At 48.5% G+C, this 21,447-nt stretch overlaps 1 protein-coding gene across 4 annotated transcripts in view; it reads right to left on the bottom strand.

The window, feature by feature from the left end:
• Positions 1-3,280: 3,280 nt before the first annotated feature.
• ARK2C (arkadia (RNF111) C-terminal like ring finger ubiquitin ligase 2C) overlaps positions 3,281-21,447 on the bottom strand; it is a 55,550-nt gene continuing 37,383 nt past the window's right edge. For 2 of the 4 annotated variants that reach the window (XM_077171369.1, XM_077171368.1), the window contains exons 2-9: positions 18,650-18,959; positions 16,613-16,738; positions 12,240-12,369; positions 11,135-11,239; positions 10,519-10,614; positions 10,246-10,329; positions 9,308-9,414; positions 3,281-8,190 (exon numbers count right to left, since the gene is read on the bottom strand). In XM_077171369.1, the coding sequence (XP_077027484.1) occupies positions 8,073-8,190; positions 9,308-9,414; positions 10,246-10,329; positions 10,519-10,614; positions 11,135-11,239; positions 12,240-12,369; positions 16,613-16,738; positions 18,650-18,959 (1,076 nt within the window). In that variant the 3' untranslated portion in view covers positions 3,281-8,072. The remainder of the gene's footprint in view (positions 8,191-9,307; positions 9,415-10,245; positions 10,330-10,518; positions 10,615-11,134; positions 11,240-12,239; positions 12,370-16,612; positions 16,739-18,649; positions 18,960-21,447) is intronic. The other 2 variants (XM_054652535.2, XM_077171370.1) reach the window with 1 other exon arrangement.

Below are 21,447 nucleotides of genomic sequence, written 5' to 3'. Positions count from 1 at the left end.
AAGAATAATAATAGCAGCCTTTGATGGCTGTGTTCTCTCTCCTCATGGCAGACTGGTGTGCCCAGCCCTTAGCAAGGAGCTGGGAGCTCACAGGAGGAGCAGAACAGCCATTAGGAGGGCTGCAGGTGATTGCTAGGGTCTGATTGCATCCCTAGGACCCTGCTGGGATAGAGTTCAGATTCCCTGGATACCCAGGGGGTCCCATGAGTGGAGTCTGGTGCATCTGGGTTTGCTGTTCTTGCGCAGTGTCACTGCAGTTCTCCAGTAGGGGTTTGAAGCAAAATAAGGGTCAGGCTTTTGATCTCCCTGCATTCCCTCCCACCCAAGTTTAACCAGCACTGTGGAAAAAAAAAAATCCTCTCCTGTCAAGAAGTTTGGCCCCTTTTCAGACAAATGTGTGCCGCTGTGAAATACAAGTTTGTCCCTGTACAGTGCTGCAGTCCCAGCATTTCCAGCCAGCTCCAGTCACCCCCTACTTGGTACAGGGTGGGGGGAAAGATGGTTTTAGAGCATCAATTTAACCCCTGCCATCCCCTGGGCAAGCCCACTGTGCTGGTACTTGCTTCCATGGCCAGGTTGGACAGGGTTGGAAGCAAACCCTGTTCTAGTGGAAGGTGTCCCTGCCCATGGCAGGGAGTGGGAACAAAATCTTTGAAGTCCCTTCCAGCCCAAACCATTCAGTGAGCCCATGAGGATTCTATGGTTCCATGATTCTTCTACGATTCCAGCCCTGGGGAGCAGTGAGGCAGCTCCTGACCCACACACCATCCCTCCCTGGGGGAAGGAGGAAAGATAAATTCTTACCTTGCGTGTGAAATGTGCTCACATCTGGGGGGAATCACAGGTGGCAAGTGGCAAGAAACATGGGCTGAGGCACAGCTGAAGCAGGAATTAATATCTTCAGGGTGACCAAACCACTGTGCAGGTGGGAGATGGGTTTGTAGGTACCTGGGGTCATCAAGGCCTCCTGCCATCCCTGGACAGGCTTATTCAGCACCAAAGCTCCAGGCAAAGCTGCCAGGAGCTGAAAAGGGCCAAGGAGAGTTTGCTGATAGAGGGTCAGCACCCACACTGACTCCAGGAAGGCAACCTTGGCAAAGCATGAAAGAACTCTGCTTTTTTCCACTTCAAACAAGCCCCTCCTTAGTGCAAAGCTCAGCTCCACCCTGGCTCTGGGGAATCCCTCCGTTGCTACAACAGCTGCTGCAGAAGTAATAAGGCAAGAGTGGAGTTTTTCCATAGGCTGGATTTGCGTTAAACTGCTAGATTCAACACTTTCTTGGACAAGTGGAGATCTAGGGAGGAGAAAAGCCAAAATTTTCCTAGTCCTGTGCCTTTTGCAGGGCTTAGTCAATCTTTTCCTGGAGGCCAAGCAGCCCAAGGCTGGTATGTCGGGCAGATAAAAAGCTCCTGCTCTCACCACCAACCTCTACCTTCTTTTTTTTCTCACTTGATTTCCTAACTGGTAGCATTTTAATGCACATTCCTTCATCCTAAAACAACAAGGTAAATAAAAAGCAAGAGCAAAGGACAAGATTGGTAGCACTCAGTATGAGTCTTCCAAACCTGGCTGTCCCGTTGTATTTGTGTTCTCCACCATTTTGGAACTCTGATGAAGTTCTGTGTTTACCAAATTTAGGCTTACCAAAGCACTTGGGTGCTGCCAGTGAAAACAAGCATAAGCAAGGAGTACTTAGCAGTGTTTCATGCTGAAGGACTAGTTGCCTCTTGGTGCAGGACACAGAAAATTATTTGCAAATCTCTTTGAAATTGTTGCTAAGCATTTTTGGTATCATCCTATCCCTGCATGAACCCTAGGCTCATGAAGGGGCAATGACTGAGAGATGTGAAGTATCTTATATTCTGTGTGTAGAAAATACCTTATAATCTTCCTTGCCCCTTCCTTATGTCTAGAGGCCAATTCTAAACTAGAAAAGAGCTAAAATGAAAAAAAAAGAAAAAAGAAAAAAAAGAAATTTATTAATGGGGTTGTACAGCTCTGAGTTGCAGCCTGTGGGCCAGCTGCAGATTTAGGCACCTCAAAACATTGGATAACACTGGATAAGGGCTCAGTTTCTCAACCCTGGGCAGCTGCAGTGAGAACAGATGCTGGCAGTGAATAAAGATGTTGCATTTTGGTCCGTGCTGCAGTGCCGTGGTGGGCAGAGCCCCTCTCTCTCCCCAGGCAGGCTCTGTGCTCAGCAGGGCTGTTATCAGATTGTGGCAGCTCCTTTGCTGCTCCAGCTCCAAAACAAACCCGATTGCCATCTGCAGCACCTCTCTCAGCGGCGTCACCCTTCTGAAGGACATCAGCAGGATCTCAGTGAGAAACTGAGATTTTCCCCAGCTGGACCAGCGGGTCACTTTTAACCTGTTTTCTGTTTTCTGAGCTTCTAAAAGCTTCCTGTAACAAGAGCTTCGTGTGGTGTGAACATGCTTCATCCCTTATGCAGCTTTTGATGGATGCTGGGGGAGCCGGCAATTCCCTTCAGCTACGGGAACCAAATCTCCGTGATCAGCAGCCACTTGTCTCCAAGGCTTATTAAAGTCTAATCACACAGTCCAAGCTGGGCACTGGCCTCAGCTTTTCAGGAGGAGCAGCTGAATCAAGAGTGGGCAGGAGCAGAGAGTGGCACCATTTGTTGCAGGAGGAAATAAGAGCACGGGAGGACCTACAGAACGGATTTTGCAGGATGCAAAATTGGCTGTATGACCCATTGGATTCTACAATGGGTAGCAAAAAGGACTGAAAACACCCTCAAATGTACCTGTATTAGTTTGAAGGGTTTGGGTGGTTTTTTTTTCTTCCAGTCGGTTTCTCCTTCCTTAGTTATTAAACTGGAGAGCCAGGCAGAAGGAAATCCTTCTCCACCAGGAGAGAGGGTGGGACAATCTGTTGATACCTCTGCAGGACTTGCTAGAAATACCTTACAGGCACTGTGTGATGTGTTTCGAGGAGAAATCTCTCTTTAACAGGCAATTTCCTGAAATTCTAGAAAGCCTTTTGGTACCTGATGACCAAACTGGTGCCACAGGCCATCACACACAGCGATGTGCCCACTGTGGAGAGCCTCACCTCACCTCTGCCATGGGGCCCAGCCACCAGCAGCCTCTGCAAACCAGACGGGCAGAGCATTTTGTACCCCAGCAGTGCTTCTCCTGCACACCAAAGACACAAGCAGTGGATGGAGAATTGATTCCAACCCAAAGAAACCAGAAATGAGCAATAAGTAAAGACCAAGCGACCGCCCTGGCAGGTGGCTTCTGTGTGGCACAGGTGTATAGTTAGCAATGCGGTTTGTTTTATTAGTTATAAATAAAGTACAAAAAGTCCACCAAAAGTGAATCTAAGCATTTACACAATTTCTAATGTCTTTCCATTTCTTCAATGCACTATTGCTTTAATATTAATAATAAATATTTTTCTAGCTTTCTTCTATAAAATAGTCTATGTAGCAAAATGTTGCACAGCACAACAGAACAGCAGTAGGAATACAAAAATGTGGGTGATCCTTTCACCTGCCTGGGTCATTAAAGGAGAGGGGGGTTTTGTTTACTCGCTCCTTGTTTTGCTTATCCCTCTTACAGTGACTTTGGGGGGGAGGACAACCAACCCCCCAGTCCCCACACAGCTCAAAATCACAGCTCCAGGCTACAGGGGAGGAGTGTTACAGAGCAGCAAGGTAAAAAACACAGACAGGTTTAAAACCTGGGGTAAGGCAAAGTCAACAAAGCAGCGCAGCACCCTGAAGGGACAGAGAGAAAAGAATTAAGGTACTGTGATTTTGTGCCTTTCTAACCCAACTGAGAATTTCATCCAAAGCCTTTTTGTGGGGAGGATGGCTACTGGCTGAGCACATGCATCAAACCCCACTTCTGCCTGTACACAGCTAAATGTCTGCACTAACCGAGCATGGTTATGGCTTAAAGCTTAAAATGTTATCAGAGGTTCTCTAACCTTCTGGCAAAGCTGGAACTCGTGATACTTCAGGAGCCTTTGGGGAAAGGGCAATGCATTGCAAGAGCAGCGCAGCCACAGCAGGATGGGGATGCTTGGCCATGTCACTTTGGGGCTGACCCTCTCCTTGGGGGCAGGAGGGCTCTGGGGCAGGTCCCAGCTCTACACTGGATTTAAAAGCTCCAAATTGAGGCTCCCTCCTGTACAGGAGGGGTGAAGCAAACTGGTCAAGATCAGAGTTAAGTGCTTCTGCCCCATGCATGTGTCAGAACTGGGTTACAGCCATGCCCATGGCAGGCACTGCAAGGAGATGGCGAATGGATCCCGTGTCCTTCCCAACCACTCTCAGCTAGACGTGGTGTCACAGGGTCACAGAATTGTTTGGGCTGGAAGGGACCCTAAAGCTCATCTCATTCCACTCCCTGCTGTGGGCAGGGACAGCTTCCACTATCCCATGTTGCTCCAAGTCTCATCCAACCTGGGCATGGACACATCCAGGTATGGGGCAGCCACAACTTCTCTGGGAAACCTGTGCCAGGGCATTCCTAGCCTCTCAGTAAAGAAGTCAAACCCTAAAAACTGCATTGAATCCCTCAGTTCTGTTGCCTCCAAGCTCAGGCTCACCCTATTGCCTCCTTCACCCCAGCTGGGTGCACACACAGAGGGTGAAAAGAGCCAAACCAAGCACTGATAGATGCCAAAAATTACAGAGCCACCAAACCTGGGCTTCCTTCCTGGGCTTTTGACACAGTCTTGCACTAAAGGCATGCATTGCCCCTTGCAGTGGGGGCCTGCTGGGTGTTATTGCAGGGTCACACAAGCAGCAGCAGCAGCAGCAGCAGCAGCAGCAGCATCACCAGAGGCATCAGGGACAGGGCAGTACCAAGAAACAACCAAAACGTTTTGGTTTATGCAGAGCGTCATTAACCGCCTTCAATGCGCAAGGACACAAGTGAAAGGATCACCAGAGTTTGATTATGAGTGCAAATAATATTCATATATATGTGCTAAACACAGTCACTATATTGCAGTTTTCCACTATGTCACAGCATACAGAATCAAAGGTTTGCATTTTTATGGAATGTATCCAAGGTAACAGCACCACAGTAATACAGTTTGTAATCACACACCCTGATTTTTTTCTTTTTTTTTTTTACTGTTTTTGACAAGATAAGCATTACCCCCCACATCCCCCGTTTAATTTTATTTTAAGTACCGATGCATGCAAAGCATTCCATTCCCAGAAACAATGCAAAAATGAGGTAATAGGAGTAATAAAAAAAATTAGTAGTAATTTCTAAATAAATAAATTATAATTAAAAATGCAAAAAACAACTATAAAAATAATTAAATTAGAACCCACAATATCTACAAGTTAGTCATAAATTATGATTGTTAAATATAAGGCATTTAAACTCACAAAACCCTGTAAACTATTGATGTTTTGTTTCTAGATTTTTTTGTTATTGTTGACATTTGTTTTGTTTTGTTTTGTTTTTAAACTCACAATCCTAACTCGCAACCTACTTGTACAAATTATTTAAACGCAAAGGAACCTGACACACTGATACAACTCCAGACACTGTAAATTCGCACGCACCTTGGGATCAGTCACTCACACGAGACCATGGGAGTTTGGTGCTTTTCTTCATCAAAGGTTTGCTTGTTTATTTTGTTTGGTTGGTTTTGGTTTTTTTTTTTTCAGTTTGATCAATTTTTTTTTTTTTTTTTAAAAACTGTGCTTGTTTATTAGGCAAATAGTAACACTTTCTCATAGGCTTTAAAATAAAACACAGGGTCCAGAAGTGTTCCTCATTCCCTCCCCACCCAGTGGGGGTATCAATCCCCCTGTTGCTCTCCCTGCTTCTCCCCCACAGGTCACACCTGGGCAGACCAAACCTGCGCAGAGTATTTTACCACCAAAACCTTGCTTTGCTTGTCATGGTATTAGTGTTATTAGTATTATTTGTAATGCTGCTTCAGTGCCGGTGGAGCAAGACCCATAGTATCCATGGGCCACTCCTTGACCCATGGACATCAGGGCTGGGACCACCACATTCCTCAAGAAGCTGTCACTTGAGCTGGGTGGCAAATGTGCCATAAAGTCATGGAATGGCTTGGGTTGGGAGGGACCTCAAAGCTCATCTTGTTCCAAACCCCCTACCATGGGCAGGGACACTTTCCACTTGGCCAGGTCACTCCAGACACCATCCTGCCTGGCCTTTAGCACTTCCAGGGTTCTCTGGACAACCTGTGCCAGGGCCTCCCCACCCTCACAGCCAAGAACTTCTGCCTTATGTCTTCCCTATGTGTCACCATTTGTCCCCTTCCACTCCCTCCCACCTGCTTTGGCACACAATGAGAGAGGCTCCTGCACCCTCACATGGGGCTTCCCTTCTTCTCTCTCCTCTCTCACTGAGGGAAAAAAAGAAATCTCTGTGGTCCTCTGAGGCTGGTGTTTTCCAGTTACAGCTCATGAGAATCTTGCAGCTTCTCAGATCAGAGTTTATGACTGAATATACTTGGGAGAGCATTTCTCTCCAGTGAAACATATGCTCAGGGGAGACAGAAATCATTCCCACCACACCAGCGTTTTCAATAGATTATGTTTCTAATTCCCCTGCTGCCTCTCTGCAGCTCCTTTCTCCCTTAGTATGAAAGAAAAAAAAATAAAAAAAAGAAACAAAAAGAAAACAAGAAAACTACAGGTTTTGGTTATGAATGTCGGTTTTCCCGAGGGTTTTCCGCCCGATCCCTGCGGTTGGCGTACTGAGGTCGTTTTTTTATTTTTTTAGGGGGAGCACGGATCGCAACAGCTCACTCCTTTGGGTATTACCTCTTAATTCTGTTTTGAGTGTTAATGTGATTAAGTTTCATTTTAACAGCCACTGATTACTCCGTGTGGGTACAGCCTGAAACACGCACACAAGCCCGCCAGGGCGCGGGTGCGCGCGCGCTTTGGGGCGGGTCACGGCTCCCAAAAGTGGCAGCCCCACCTCCACCCTGCCTTCCCCTCCCACGACCTAGGGTTCATGGTCTCAGCAGTGTCTTGTGATCATCGAGTTTTCTTCTGTCCCCTCATCAAGAGATGCTTTGGCAATGGGAGGAGAGTCAACGTTTTGCGCCTCTCGGCGCCTCTCCGGCGTTGTCACGCCCCAAAGAACAGCGGAAGGCGCCGGCTCCCGTAACCATCACTTTGGAGCTGGCAAAGCCAACACGCCACACAGCTCACAGAAGAAAGCATCACGGACAATTGCAATCATGTAGACAGAACTTCCTTGGATTTTGATATGACAAGCTACTTTGTTAAAATACAGAAAGCAAAGAAACAGCATCTACTCAAATACTGTGCCGCTACAGAAAGTGTCCAGCACCAGCAGACAAGCAGGAACGAAGCTTTTCCCTATTGCTTCGTTCATTTTATCCCCAATTTTTATTTTTATTAAGCTTCTCTAAATTTGCAACACACTGTAAATGCAAGGGAAAGAAGCACACGCGGCTGAGGCAAAGAGCACAAACCCTTCTGACTGTAAACAGGATTTTGCTTTTTCTCCTCTTTCCCCCACCCCAAGGATGGGGATGTTTGACCTCTTTATTCCCCCTCTGCAATGTATTAATCAGGCACCAAAATAAGGAATCTATGAAAAAATATTTGGTGCAAATTAGGTAACAGCAACATGTCCACCACAAGATGAGTAGGGCATCAAACACAACATTTCTTAAGCTAACATGCTCCAGCTGCCATCCATAGAAATAGCTAAAGGACCCCTAACATGTTTCTACATATTTGAGAGGTATATATACAATCCCCATGAAAAGCAGGATTGACAGGCCGGACTAACCACAACTAGTTCCTTCATATTCAACACTAAAATCTTCTGCAGCACGGGGTCTCTGAGCTCCGGGAATGCCAGCTCCCTTTCACTGGGCCTGTATCCTGCGTATATGTGCAACATCTCCTACTGCTAGATATTGTAACACCTCCTCCTTCTCCTCACTACCGTGCCTGCAGACTTCCCCTCTCAATCAAATGGCTCAGAAGGCAAAAAATTTCGCTGCAAGGGTTTATGGCCATACGACCTGGTAAGGAAAATGGTGTGTCCAGCCAGTCTTTTCAGCTGTCCGAGCCGAGCTGTGTTTCAATGTCCACCCTGCAGATCGGGCACTTCTTGCTGGTGGCCAGCCACTGGTCCACGCACACTTGGTGAAAGAGATGCATACAGGGCAACCGCCTGCAGAGAGAAAAACACCACTGGTTTTTAGGGGTTAGGGTGGAGGAGGTCCAAGGAAGCAAAAAGAGATGAAAAACAGCGTCTGGGGCTGCTTGGAACATGGGAAACTGCTGTAGTGACACCATTGCCACCAAGGTCCTGCAGCCTTTCCCAGCCATGCCAGTTCACACAGGGCAGTGGGCTGGAGACAGTGTCCTCCTTGGCCTGTTAGAAACCCCCACACCATCCTGAATTGAGTTGTTCCAGTAATTAATTGTGCAGCCTGCTAAATTTTAACTGTTCAGGAGCAAGATTATCCTCCAAAGCCTCTTAGCTCTTCATAGTTGTGTCACATAAGCAGTCAGGTGGGCCCACACCGTTCCTGCATGGGTGTCCCCAGGGAACCTGGTCATGTTTCACCTACATCACCTCTGCCATCATCATGTGTCACCCTTGTGATACAGGGGAACCTCGAATCATGGGAACCAACAGCAGAAGGATCAGGGCTTTTCTTGTCAATTTAAAGATGAGAAGCAGACCTGGGTACTTCTCACTTGCAGTCCCTTCAGCCATGATAGTTCAGCCCCTTGCAATTTCTTGTCCCCATCCTCTGTCACAAGCAGAGATTTGACCCAGTGAGCAGCCTGGGATGTCTGTTAGAGACAACTGGAGTTCTGTTGGCTGGGGATGGTTCTCTGTGACCATGTGGGCAAAGTAATCCGACTTATTCTACAATAAAGCAGCTGCGTCTTGGACACAAGCCCAACTCTCCTGGACTTCACACCAACACTGCTTTTTATCTTACTTTGGTCATCTGTCAGGCTCAGGTGTTGATGACCCCAGGCTCCAGATGGTTGTCAGAGATCAGTTTAACCTACCCTTCTCTGACACTTTGCCACCTGGCCAGCTGGCACGGCCTGGAAGCAGATGATCCAAACCCAGAGAGCACTATAAAAACCCTGCTGCTGCAGGGCTCTTCCTGTCTACAGGCCATACCAATGTCCTTCTACAAAGCATTGGGTTCCTGGACCCCACAACAGCCCAGGTGAGTTTCTCAGGACAAGAACAGAGACATTAATCCAAATAAACACAACTCAGATGGCACTGAGAAGCAGAGGAGGGGATGGAAGGCTCTCACCTGACATCCTCTCCATCTTCAAGCATGGACAGACAGATTGTGCATTTCTCGTCGGTATCTGACTCCTCGCCATCGTCTTGCTCAGCTTTGCCTTCCTGTGGTCTTCTCTGCAGCAAAATTAAAGACATTTGGTTAGGCCTTGCCCTTCTAATGCTCTCCCAAGCCTGGGCAGTTGCAGGAAGATAAATAATGAGATCTCCATCTATCAGCCAGATCCTCCAGCTCGGGGAAGCCATCCCAGCCAAAACAGCCAGCGAGATGAGTGTGCCACCAACATGCTGCAGGCTGGCATGTCTCCTCCTGAGGCTGGTGGCAGTACCCCAAGGAGCAGCCTGTCCTCTGCTGCCCTAATACAGCCCCCTACCACTTCCTTGCAGAGGAGATGGCCCTATGGTCTCCTCTGCTGGAGGCTTCTCCTTGGGGAGACCCCAAACCTCATGGTGCCACCACTGCCAGGAAGGGCAACCACTGTGCCGCACGCCAGCTTGGCCACTGGCCCAGTCCCATGCTGCACCACAGGGCCATGCTTATCCTGTCAGCTGCCCCTTTTGCTCTTCCCCCACACATCCATTCCTATTCATATCCTTTTCCTGAGCTCACTGGAGATGCGATGAGAGACAAGTGCAGCAGGAGTTACCTCACTTCCAACCTGGGCAATGCGACATCCCTACCCTCCAGCCAGGAGTGACTGACACCAGAAACCACTACCCAGACAAGCATTCTTCCCAATTTCTACTGAGCACAACCCAAAAATGTGCCCATTTCCTCATGGGTGGGGAGGTCAGCTCTGACAGAGGAGACACCCCTGGTGAAGCCAGGGGAGAAGAAGGCTCCTGGGACACGGAGCCCTCATGGCGGGCGTGGGGCAGCGCCGCTGGCATGCAGAACGGGGCGGGTTTGCATGCACCAAGCCCCCTTGGTGGTGTGCACTTTCTTACCAGGTGCAGACAGGGGGGAAATTGCACCCGCTGGGTGGGAGAAGGTTGAGACCCTTTTGAAAATTTGGCCCGCAGCTTCCTAGCCTAGAAGTGAGAAACAGGCAGCTGAGCTACGCCACCGCTCCCACCCCCGGGAGCCCCGCGAAAAATTAAAGCACCCCTGCTGCAGTGGGATTGCGACCCACCAAAGTCCTTCCTGCTGCCTGCTCCGTGCCCACAGCCCCTGGCTGAGTGAGAGGGGCTGGCAGCCATGCTGTGTTCTGGGGCACTCACCTTCTTGTACTTGTGGGGGAAGGTGAATCTCTCAATGGTGTTCTGGACGGCGCCCCGGCTCACGCTGCCCAGCCTGTCCTCCAGCTGCAGCAGCTCCTGTGGCACAGGAACATCAGGAAAGTGCCATCCCCACTGCTCCCAAAGCACCAGGTGCCACTACACAGCCATACCTGCTGGCAACTGAGGCTCCCTCCTGTCCTCTCCTCAGTGGGAATGGCCATCAACCCCAGATCAGCCATGCTGTAATGATGGATCTGATCCCTGGCACTTGGGGTAATAACTAAGAGCTCGAGGCAAAGAGCTGGATATCCAAAATTTCACAAATTAGGATGGGATCTGAGCTTCATCTGACAGGCTGGGAAACAAAACCCCATAGATCTGGAGTACTTTGTTCACAAATGACAGGAGCCAGAGCCAACCCAAGCCAGACGCAGGCACCTTGGAGTAAACCATCTTTAACCAAACTTAACCCCATCACTTCCCAGCTATTACTAAAATTGATGAAAGACTCAACGCAACTGCCACACCACAAAGAACAGTCTTACAGCTTTATAGCAGAGCTTGCATAAATTCACAGCACTTTGAAAATGAATAATTCCAGTCCCCAGATACGTACTTCATAGCTCTCCCGCACAGCGGATGTGTGCCTGCTTGGGTTCAGTCCCTGAAGAGCAAGCAGCTGAAGCTGAGGGTAAGGGTAATTTCTGATTTCATGAACAACCTGAAAAAAGTGAGGGAGAAAAATAAAGCCACCTGTATACTTGCCTACAGAAAACCCTTGTGTGCCCTGATGTAAATCTAATGCTTTAAAAATTCAAATTGAAAGAGTAGATTGACATTTTCATCAATTTAAGCCTTTTGATAACAAAAAAATGAGGTTTTTTCAAATACATTTCCTAGAAATGATACCTAAGAACGTGCACTCCTTCAAAATAAACTAATAATTCCTGTATCATCCATAGCATTGTAGTTCCAAACCCCCAATATGGATTAGATTACAGTGAAATTTTATTTCATTTAAGTGGGTGGATTTCTGTTCATCCAAGCTTTGATTGTTTTTTTTTTAAGGCTTGCTTTAGTACACAGGTGTCAGGGTCTGACACAGCACAAGGGAAAAGCACCCTCATGGTATTTCTGGGGATGTTTTAAGGATTAGCAGTGGGTGGCATGACTTAGCTCCAAATACAGCACCCTGCTAGGAGAAGGGGTGGAAAATTACCCCAGTCAGCCTGTCTTCTCATCAATGCCACCTCCACCTGCGCAAGAGGTCATGAAAACCTTTACAGGTGGCATCAAAGCTGACGTAGAGAGCAATGACTTGATCAGGGACGGCCCTGAGGGCTGACGCCAGGGAAGGCAGTCACCCACTGCCAGTCCTTCAGCACACAAAAAGTCCTGGGAGACCGCAGTTCCTTCCAGTGTTAATTATATTATTAATATTAACTGCTGAGTCTCTCACATCATGCCCATGTTTTGCAGACCAGCTTGTGAACGTGATGCTGCAAGCAATGGACTGAATCCTTCCAGAACAGCTGAAGCTTTCCTTTTCTTTCTCTAATCCAGTGCAGTGATGCAACATTATCCTTTCAGACACTCCCTCCCACGGCCGGAGATAAGTGGGATTTGAAGGAGACAGGTGATAGAAAGATAGCAGCCTTTATTTTGACTGCTTTCTGGCAGACAATGCATAAAACATTTCTCAGTAAGAGCGTTTCACTTACCACCTGGGTTGAGGATGTGCTTCTGGGGAAGTGGTGCACCCGAGGAGTGGCCAGGTAATGCTGATAGGGCTGGGGCACCGGCCGGACCTGGAACTGGGCGTGGGTCAGCCCCGCATCCACGCTGAGGTCCCTGTGGGCACCAGGAGGGACTCTGAGTGCCTGGCTGTGCTCCAGGGGGCTGCAGCACACCAGACCCCACTGACAGGGAAACCTCCCTGATGAGCTCTGGGCTGCTCCTCAGCCTGGGGAGATGGTACGGCTTGGATTGGCAGGGAATTTCCTCTGCTTTGGGGAGTCACCCACCAGGCCACCATGAAGGAGTGAGGGGTTGTCCCTCTGCCAGGTAGCATTTGAGTTATTTGGGGTCAAGAGCTGTGCATATGCACCCTGCTAATTTCAGAGCAAGAGCATTTTGGTGGCTCAAAAGGATACCCAGGCTCAGCAACTCAACCTGGTCAGACCAGGATCTTCCAGCGCTGCAAACTATTACAGTTTGCCTTGAATGTTTTGCAGGAATATAGTTAATTACTCAAGGGACTCAAAAAATGGTAGCTTTTAGAAGCTTCTGCTAGCTTTTAGAAGCTAGATGGACACTGTCTGTGGGCTTTTTTGATGTGCCTGTGCTCTCCTTAGAGGCCTCCCAGCCCAGATCACGGCAGGACTTGGGGAGTTAAAGGACACTAAGCCTTGCCTGAATCCAGCCTCAGGGTGGGGAGGGTTTAAGGTGTGAGGGTGGGTAGGCCCTGGCCCAGGGTGCCCAGAGCAGCTGTGGCTGCCCCTGGATCCCTGGCAGTGTCCCAGGCCAGGCTGGACAGGGCTTGGAGCAACCTGGGATAGTGGAAGGTGTCTCTGCCCATGGCAGGGTATGGAACAAGATAATCTCTGAGGTCCTGTCCAACCCAAACCATTCTGGAATTCTGTGATTCTATAAACTCCAGAACTGTGATTTTTGCAAAAAATATTTTAAGGTTTTAAGAATGGAAATCAAAAGCCCCTGGATGAGGCAGCTGGAGGAAAGGATGAAACAAAACTAGAGGGCAAACACCAATGGAGCAAGACATCCCTGGTGGCCCTGCTTGCCTGAACACAGCCTGGCCCAGGTGAGCAGAGGTGGAGCTCAGCTCGGTGAATCTGAGCACTGTTATCCTCCACAAAGCTAACCCAGCTCAATCCCTGGACTTGTCATAACCAAGATGCCATCAAACATCACAGCTCTGCTCAATCCAACACACAGAGACAAACTACAACCCCACCACTACCACACCATGTGGAGGGAGTGGGAGGGGGCCTATGCAGCATCTCCAGCTCTAATCCACTTAGCTGGTCCCCATTCTCTCCACGTTAAGAGTCACTTGTAAAATGAGTGCTTTGAACATCATTCACTTTATCATCATTACAAATCCCTTGCTCTAATAACAATTGTCTTCACATTTCCCAAAGAAAAGCTAATTAAAGGGTGGCTTCCTATTTCAGCCTCCAGCTTATCCTCCCCTTCACAGAGGACAGCATCAGTGGGTACCACACCTTCTTGGGAGCACCCCAGATGTGTCCTCCAGCAGCTATGAAACTGCTTGCACCCACCAGAAGATGGGGACCTGAAGGGACAGTAGATGCAGAAATCCTTCATCCAGAACCGCCTGTGCACCAGGCAGCAGCACCAGTGCTCTAGAACTCCCTAACACCCCCACCAGGCTGGATGCAATGACCCTCACGGGTCCATTCCAACTCAGAATATTCTATAGTTCTATGATTCTAAGTTGAGGCTGGGAGAGGGACTACCTTTGCTGGTCCTGTGTTAGCCATGTGCTGGACAGGGAACACCTGGCAGAGGATGAAACACAGCAGGCAACTGGCAGGAACACAACCAGGGGAAGAATCCACAGGTCTTGGCACTTTCCAGCTCCTGTGTCCCAATTTTGGATATTTACCCAATTGCTTAAGGTTGTTCCCAGGTTGATGGAGGGCTCAATTGGAAATCAAGAGGCTTTGGATCCATTCTCAGCCCTGCCCCCTTCTTGATGCATGACCTTGATCCACTTTCTCTCTGCCTTCCCATGTTCCCTGTTCCATATTCTATGAAATAGATGTGGTAATTCATGGAGTGCTTTGAGATCGAGGACTGAAAACAACTCTCAAAGGTGAATGGCCATTATTAAATTGCACAAGTAACTGCACTAACAGGACTGCTGAACTGTTTGTGCATCTAGAGACTTAAAACCAGATCTTGAGGTTCCTGAGGTGGTGCTTTGGGTCTACAGATGTGTCCAAATAAGAACAGAGCACAGAACAGTGTTTTCCCAGGGTTTGGGGCTGAAGGAGAAGAGCACACTTGCTGAAGGAGAATGGAACTAACCATCACTTTCTATCCCATGTTACAGGAACAAGTGTACAGCATCTTGGTGCTCAGGTGCAAGGTTCAAGAGCTGTGATGCTTGTGGTAAATGGGCAGCCAACAAACAGCCAAGGAGTGAAGGATAAAACACCAGATAAAACAGGTAGGATGGTCATCACTGCACGTGTGTGCAGAAGATGATTTAAGGAACCAAATGGGAGTTTGTTTATTCTTCAAACAAGAAGAATGGGGTTGGGCTGAGACAGCCTCAGATCTTACCTCCATCCCCACTTCCACATCCTGTGGCAGTGCCTACCACCTACAGCCTCTGAGAAAACCCTGCTGCTGCTGCTAATCCAGGGGTAACACATTAGAGGGGAGCTTTTGTATTTGTCACTGGGCAAAACTCTTCATGTGCCCCAAGGGAAAGTGAGTCACCCAAACATATGCTCCCTGTGTATGGTTCCTGTCACCCTGACTCCTTGGGTTTTGCAAGGCTGTGGAGCAACAGAGGGGAGGAAAGGAGGGAGGGGGAAGGCACTTAGTGATGCTTTATCAGATACTTTTAATGATCATAATTAAGAACTCTGAGCTGAAAGAGAGGCAGAAAGAATTGCTCTATCCAGATGGTACATGAACTGCTTTGCAAACCAATCAAAAAAATGTCATCCTGACCACATTCAGCCCACAGGAGAGCCAATAATGGGAACTCCTGAGAAGAAAATTGCAGAAGGATGTGGTCATATTTTAGATTGTGTATTATGCACTGAAGGGGGAAAAAAAGCAACAACCTTGGGATAAAAGGACTTTTCATTTGCAGAGTGGAGTGCTCAGATGTTAGGAAATGCCATCATTAAGACTTCCTATGCCATTTTATTTCAGTCCTCTTGTGCAAACACATTGCGATTGTCTTTAATTGCAAGTTCACATGCTATTTTTTTCCATTCAGTGCACAGAATGGACTTTGCTCAGCTTACAAGCAGCTACTCAGAAGGATGTTTTTATTTTCTCATTCTTTTGGCCAGGTTACCATACTTTATTAACTGTTCAAGGGCTCTTAACCTGCTCCGAAAATGAAATGAAAATTCCTTGCAAAGCTTTTCCAGGGCATTAAACACTACAGTTGGAGAATGATGAACAAATCTCCATTCATACCATGCTGCATGGCAGGGTAGCATGGTGTTCCCTAATTTGGACCACAGCAAATATGATGGCCACTGGGATATGAGTGCCTGAAGGACAGCAAAGGGTCTCATTCAGGCTGACAGTGGTCTACAGGAAAGAAACACTCTCTGTGCCCTACAGCACAAAGAGCAAGTTGGGAGAATTAATGCTTGGCTTCACTATTAATCTGTAGGTGAAAAGTTATGAGCAACAACAATGGAGTGTGCCTAAATGGGGGCAATGGAGCTGGGGAAGGGAATGGAGCACAAGTCTGATGAAGAGCAACTCAGGGAGCTGGGAAGGGGCTAAGCCTGGAGAAAAGAAGGCCCAGGAGGGCCCTTGTGGCTCTGCACAGCTCCTGACAGGAGGGGACAGCCAGGGGGGAACAGGATCTGCTCCCAGGGTACCAGGGACAAGAGGAGAGGGAACAGCCTCAGGTTCTGCCAGGGGAAGTTTAGATTGCCTACTAGGGAAAATTTCTTCATCCAAGGAGCTGTCCAGCCCTGGCAGAGTTGCCCAGGGCAATGCTGGAGTCCCCACTCCTGGAGGGATTTAAAAGCTGTGTTGATGTGGCACTTGAGGACATGGGTAACTGGTGGACTTGGCTGTGCTGGGGAATGGTTGCTCTTCACAGCCTTAGAAAGCTTTTCCACCCTAAATGATCCAATGATTTTTTTTATATAGGAGGCTTTCACACCCCCACAGACCTGTCAGAGAGGAGTTTTCCCATTGCACACTCCCCACACCATAACCACTGAGCTGGCTCATTAGCTTTCACCAACTCCGTGATCCCTGGTGGCATTCCCCAAAACCCACAGCCTTCCCAAGACTTTTTAAACACCTCACTGGATGCAGCAGTGAAATGGGAATCACTCACCAGTCCGTGCCCTCTGCCAGATACCTGGGCTGGGGGCCCATGGGTTGTGGAGTCTGCAGTTGGTGGCTGAAGTCGAAGCTGGGGTGTAGGCGGTGAGGCTGGACAGACATGCGCTCTTGGGCCCGCCTGCAGGGGGAGAGCAGCAACAGGCAGGGTCAGACACACCTGGGCACTGCAGTTCCTGTCAGGAACCCACGGGCAACCCCCAAAGGCTGGCCTTGTGCACAGGTGTCCAAAGCCAAGCACTCCAGGCAGGTGTAAGTGGAAGGGGAACCCAGGGCTGTTGTTCCCTCACAGCCATCACGCAGCAATCCACTCTCAGGCCCTGTGGCACCCAGATATGCTCAGTTTGCAGGAGATGCTATTTGCTGGCAACGTGCAGAGAAGGAGGGGAAGCCAAACAGCTTCTCAGCAGCTTTGTGCAGCTTGCACTATTTCCTTTTCTGCTGCAGTCAGCCCCATAAACAACACATAAAGTAAAACATGCCCCTGCTCCAGCTGTGATCCATCATCATAAAGAAGCTGCAGGTTGTCTCGTCTCCTGTGCAGTCCATAAACTCCTGGGGAACCTCATTCATAACTAGATTACTCACGAATGACTGAAAGCAGAATTTACTCTCACTGGCCTTTGCCAACATTTCTTTGGATGATGGACAGGCCAGGCTGGGTTCCAGGTCCTTCTCCCTCTGCTCTGCTGCCATTGCAGTCAGGGTAAAGAAAGTGCTAGAAAGTACAGCAAGGTTTTTCTAGAGATTTGAGTCTCATGATTATTGCTTATTTGAACTGCTCAGGGGAAGTGCATGTGCTGCTGGATCAGTGTCCACATTTGGCAAGAGACAAGGAGGATGCACAAGCAGGATTTGCATTACAGACAGGCTCCTACCCTTTGCTTGCTGACCAGTGGAACCATCACAAAGAAAATCTTCAGGAAAAAACTAGGGCAAATGGAGCAGGGGACTGCCAGGTAAATAACTTTTAATGCAGGTTCAGTTCAGAGGCTTCACTCTCAAAGGCATAACCCAAATTCCCATTACTGGGACCTCCTGCCCCACACCTGTAAGGGTTCTGACATCCTGCTCCACTGCAGCTTTCAGAGACAAGCACTGGGACTGGGCAAGAGGTCCCTGCCTTCTTCCACACTACAGCCCACTTGCAAATACAACATTGACAGCATTTACCAAAGGAGATTCTGCATGGAATTGTGCTCTGTGGTTTTATTTGAATTCAGCTTATGACTAAGAGATAAACACTTATATCATCAGTTTCTCAGCCCGGAACATACTCACTACCCAATTATTAGCTAATCATTAAATCCACCTAAAATCCAGTTTATGCATAACAAAACAATGATGAGAAGAACACACAATTTTCAGACAGAAAGGACATGGAAAGAAAGGGATTTCAATCCATAGCATTCTTTCCAAATGAAGCATCATTGCAAAGTCTCATCCTCTGATTCTTGATCCATGGGTACAACCCACAAATAGCTCCCATATGTTTCTAAAAAAAAATCACTCATCTCTCAAGAAACACAATCAAGACAAGGCCAGGCATCCATTTCCATCTCTGCTGAGTTACAGCAATTCTCTCTGCCTTTGTCAGCTCAGTGTAGAGTTAGGATGCTCTGTGACAGAGTGTGCTGCAGGTCAGTGACATCATTCTCTCATAGAGACAGAAAGCCTACCCAACTCTGAGCAGCACGACCTCCATGTGTATGACCTGATGAGTCAGGTGGGCATGCATGTGTTTGAAACAGCAGCTGTGAGGATGCAGCTCACCCACGCAGAGACTGGAAAGGCCCCCGGCAACACCACCATGATTCTCCTAGGCATGACAATAATGGGACACACCAGATGGGCACAGCAGGGACCCCCACAGGAAAGGCACACCTTCAGGTGCAGCCTGCCCTTCAGGTGGATGCATTTTCAGTGCACACAGGTGAGCTGGAGATGAAAACCCAACCCCGCCAGCGCGGCTGCGGCTCTGCAGGCGACGCGCTCGGCGCGGCTTCTCCACATCCTCGGGGATGGCCCTTACCTGGGATGGGGCATGAGCCGGCGGTGCTGCGCCTCGAGGAGCTGCTGCTGGAGGAGGTATTGCTGGTGAAGCGCCTGAGGTAGGAAGGAGGGCCCGGCCACGTCCTGGAAGGGCAGGGCGGGCACGGGCGGCAGGGGCTGGTGCAGGGCGCCGCTGTGCTGGTGCGCGGGGGCCATGTGGGGAGCCAGCCCCGGCTGCGGCTGCACCGCGTGAGGCAGGGCAAAGTCGGCCGAGAGCTGAGGCTGGGGACCCAGGTGGAAATGCCGGCAGGAGGTAGCATGGGGATGCTGAGACCTTTGAAAGGGAGCACCTGGAAGAGAAGAGCACACGGCGGTCACTGATGTATTTTCGGAAAAAAATCTCTTCGCCGGGATTTTTTCTCCTGAAAAGCTTCAGCTTTTTTCTCCTGAGAAGCTTCAGGAGCTTCTCCATGTTTTGCTCCTCTGGAATGTGATTTGGAGAATTGCGTACCCAACGTGTGAATTGTTTTTAATTAATAGCCAATCACAGCTGTATCAGGCTCTCTGAGTCAGTCATAGTTTTTTTATTATCATTCTTTGCTAGCCTTCTGATGTCTCCTTTCTCTTTCTTTAGAATAGTTTTAGTATATCATTGTCTTTTAATGTAATATAATGTCATAAAATAATAAATCAACCTTCTGGGAACTTGTGAATCAATTCTCATGCTCCGCCTCATCCTGAGACCCACAACAACACCACAACAATTAAAAACCACACACAGTGGTCACGGGGGCCAGCAGTGGGCAGGGCAGAGCACCACCCAGGGAAAGGGTTGGGCAAACAGCTGTCACTCTCCACTTGCAAAAGGTTTGCAAAAAAATACAAGTAAAAGGGAACAAGTTAAAGCTGATTACAAGAAAAAGTGCTAGTTTTGACTAATGGTGTTTCTTATCCAAGAAAATGCTGGAGCCAAAACGTAGGTTTGGGTTCAAAGTCCTGTTTCGGCTCCAAGTTGGAGTGTATACTGATGAAAACTGCTTTGAGCTTGTTTTGGCTTCCCTGTCTTAAACAGAAAAAGAAAAGGAGTCTTAATAGAGCCTTTGGAGATAGAACAGGGAGTGATGGTTTTAAACAAAATGAGAGGAGATTCAGCCTAGACAGGAGGAAGACATTTTTTGTGCTGAAGGTGCTGAGGCCCTAGCACAGATTGCCCAAAAAAGACATGGATGCATCCTCCTTGGAAGTGTTTGAGGCCAGGTTGGATGAGGTTTGGAGCAACTTTGTCTGGTGAGAGGTGTCCCTGCCCATGGCAGTGGGTTTGGACTAGATGACCTTTAAAGGTCCTTTCCAACACAAACCATTCTGTGATATAGACTCAGAGACTCTAGAAAAGGAAATAAGCAATAAAATCTGTTTTCTTAAATATTTGGCTATTGTATATTATCTCACACAAGTTTTGAATGTTTTCCCTGAATTGCAGGCTTTTCCTGCAAGTTTGCCTCTCTAAAACTGTCTCATAGGCAAGGAAATAATCTCTGCTCTAAAAACCTGCCTCACACTGACTTCAGGACATGAGTGAGACAACTTCCTCCTCTGAGAGCAGGGATGGAGGCCCTGTGTGTTTGCTGAGATCCTTCAACAACCCGTCCTCATGGGCTGCAGGCAGGGAGAGAGCAGCTGCTGGTAACACAACATGGAATGCTATGAGACCAGCCATGAAACTGATGGGAATGAGGAAGAAATGAGGTGTGAAAGATATCCATAGTGGAGGCGTTTTGCAAAACATCTGGCACTGGCTTGCACCTTGCTCAAGATCCTCACTTGGACAGGCCCTTGGCCCAGTCTGGCCTGTTAATTCCTACATTCCTGGAGCATTTACAGGCACTATGCAAAACTTTTGGCTCTTTAACTGGGGAAAGAGTCAATTCAGAAATGAAGGATGGGACTGTTAGAGATGGTTTTTTGCTGAGAACCAGCCCCAGGATGTGACACCTGCCTTTTTACAGTGTTTTGAGCACCCCATCTTCTTCTTTCTGCTTTAATCTTTGTGAATGGTACAAAACATCCCGGAACAACAGCATCAAGAGACACTATTTCATCCCAAAGTCAAGCATGTGCATCATGCCTTCTTCACCCAAATCCCTCCTGCTCACATCTCCCTGGCAGGCAGAGCCAGTCCATCACAGCAGCTCAGGGAGTCCTGAGCAAGCCAGATGCCACCAGGAGAAACAACAGGAGAGGGCCTATCAGAAATGGATAGGTTTGCAAAACTGTGCATAATTACACACAGCATCTCTTAAATGCAAACTAATCCTCCACAGTGCCCCTCTGAGAGAGAGCAGGTTACACAATATGTGCCACCCACAGCAGTGCTTCTTGAGGTGATAATTTCCCCTGCTGTCAGATAACAGCATGATTCGACCACGATATTAATTAAAACCAGAGGTGGTGGGATCAGACCTGCTGCTCCTCAATAACAGAGCTGCAAACCCAGGCCAAAGAGCCACTTGTATACCCTGTTTCCCTGCAAGTTGTATTTGCGGCTGATGGCCTGGCCCAAATTCACAACACAGAGGTAAAAGCTGCATAATGAATGGGGATCCTGCTCTTCCCCGGCCCATTGCTGAAGGGAATTGTGAGGAGAGGCCTCGTGGCTGCTGTGAGGAGCTCGTGGTGAATTGCTCGGCCTCTGACGGCCATGTGCTCTCCCAGGCTGCAGCAGGTCACAGGTGAGGCATTGTGCAGGCCTGGAGACAAGGTGTGAGAGCAGGTGAAGGTGTCAAACCCTTTGCACACACCAACACTCCAACCCGTGCCACCACGCTGAGGTTCAGCTGA

Source organism: Agelaius phoeniceus, chromosome Z (genome assembly GCF_051311805.1).
Source record: "Agelaius phoeniceus isolate bAgePho1 chromosome Z, bAgePho1.hap1, whole genome shotgun sequence".
In the NCBI taxonomy this organism is placed as follows: Eukaryota; Metazoa; Chordata; class Aves; order Passeriformes; family Icteridae; genus Agelaius; species Agelaius phoeniceus.
The sequence above is the reverse complement of the archived record's forward strand: the minus strand, read 5'-3'. Positions and strand labels throughout refer to the sequence as shown.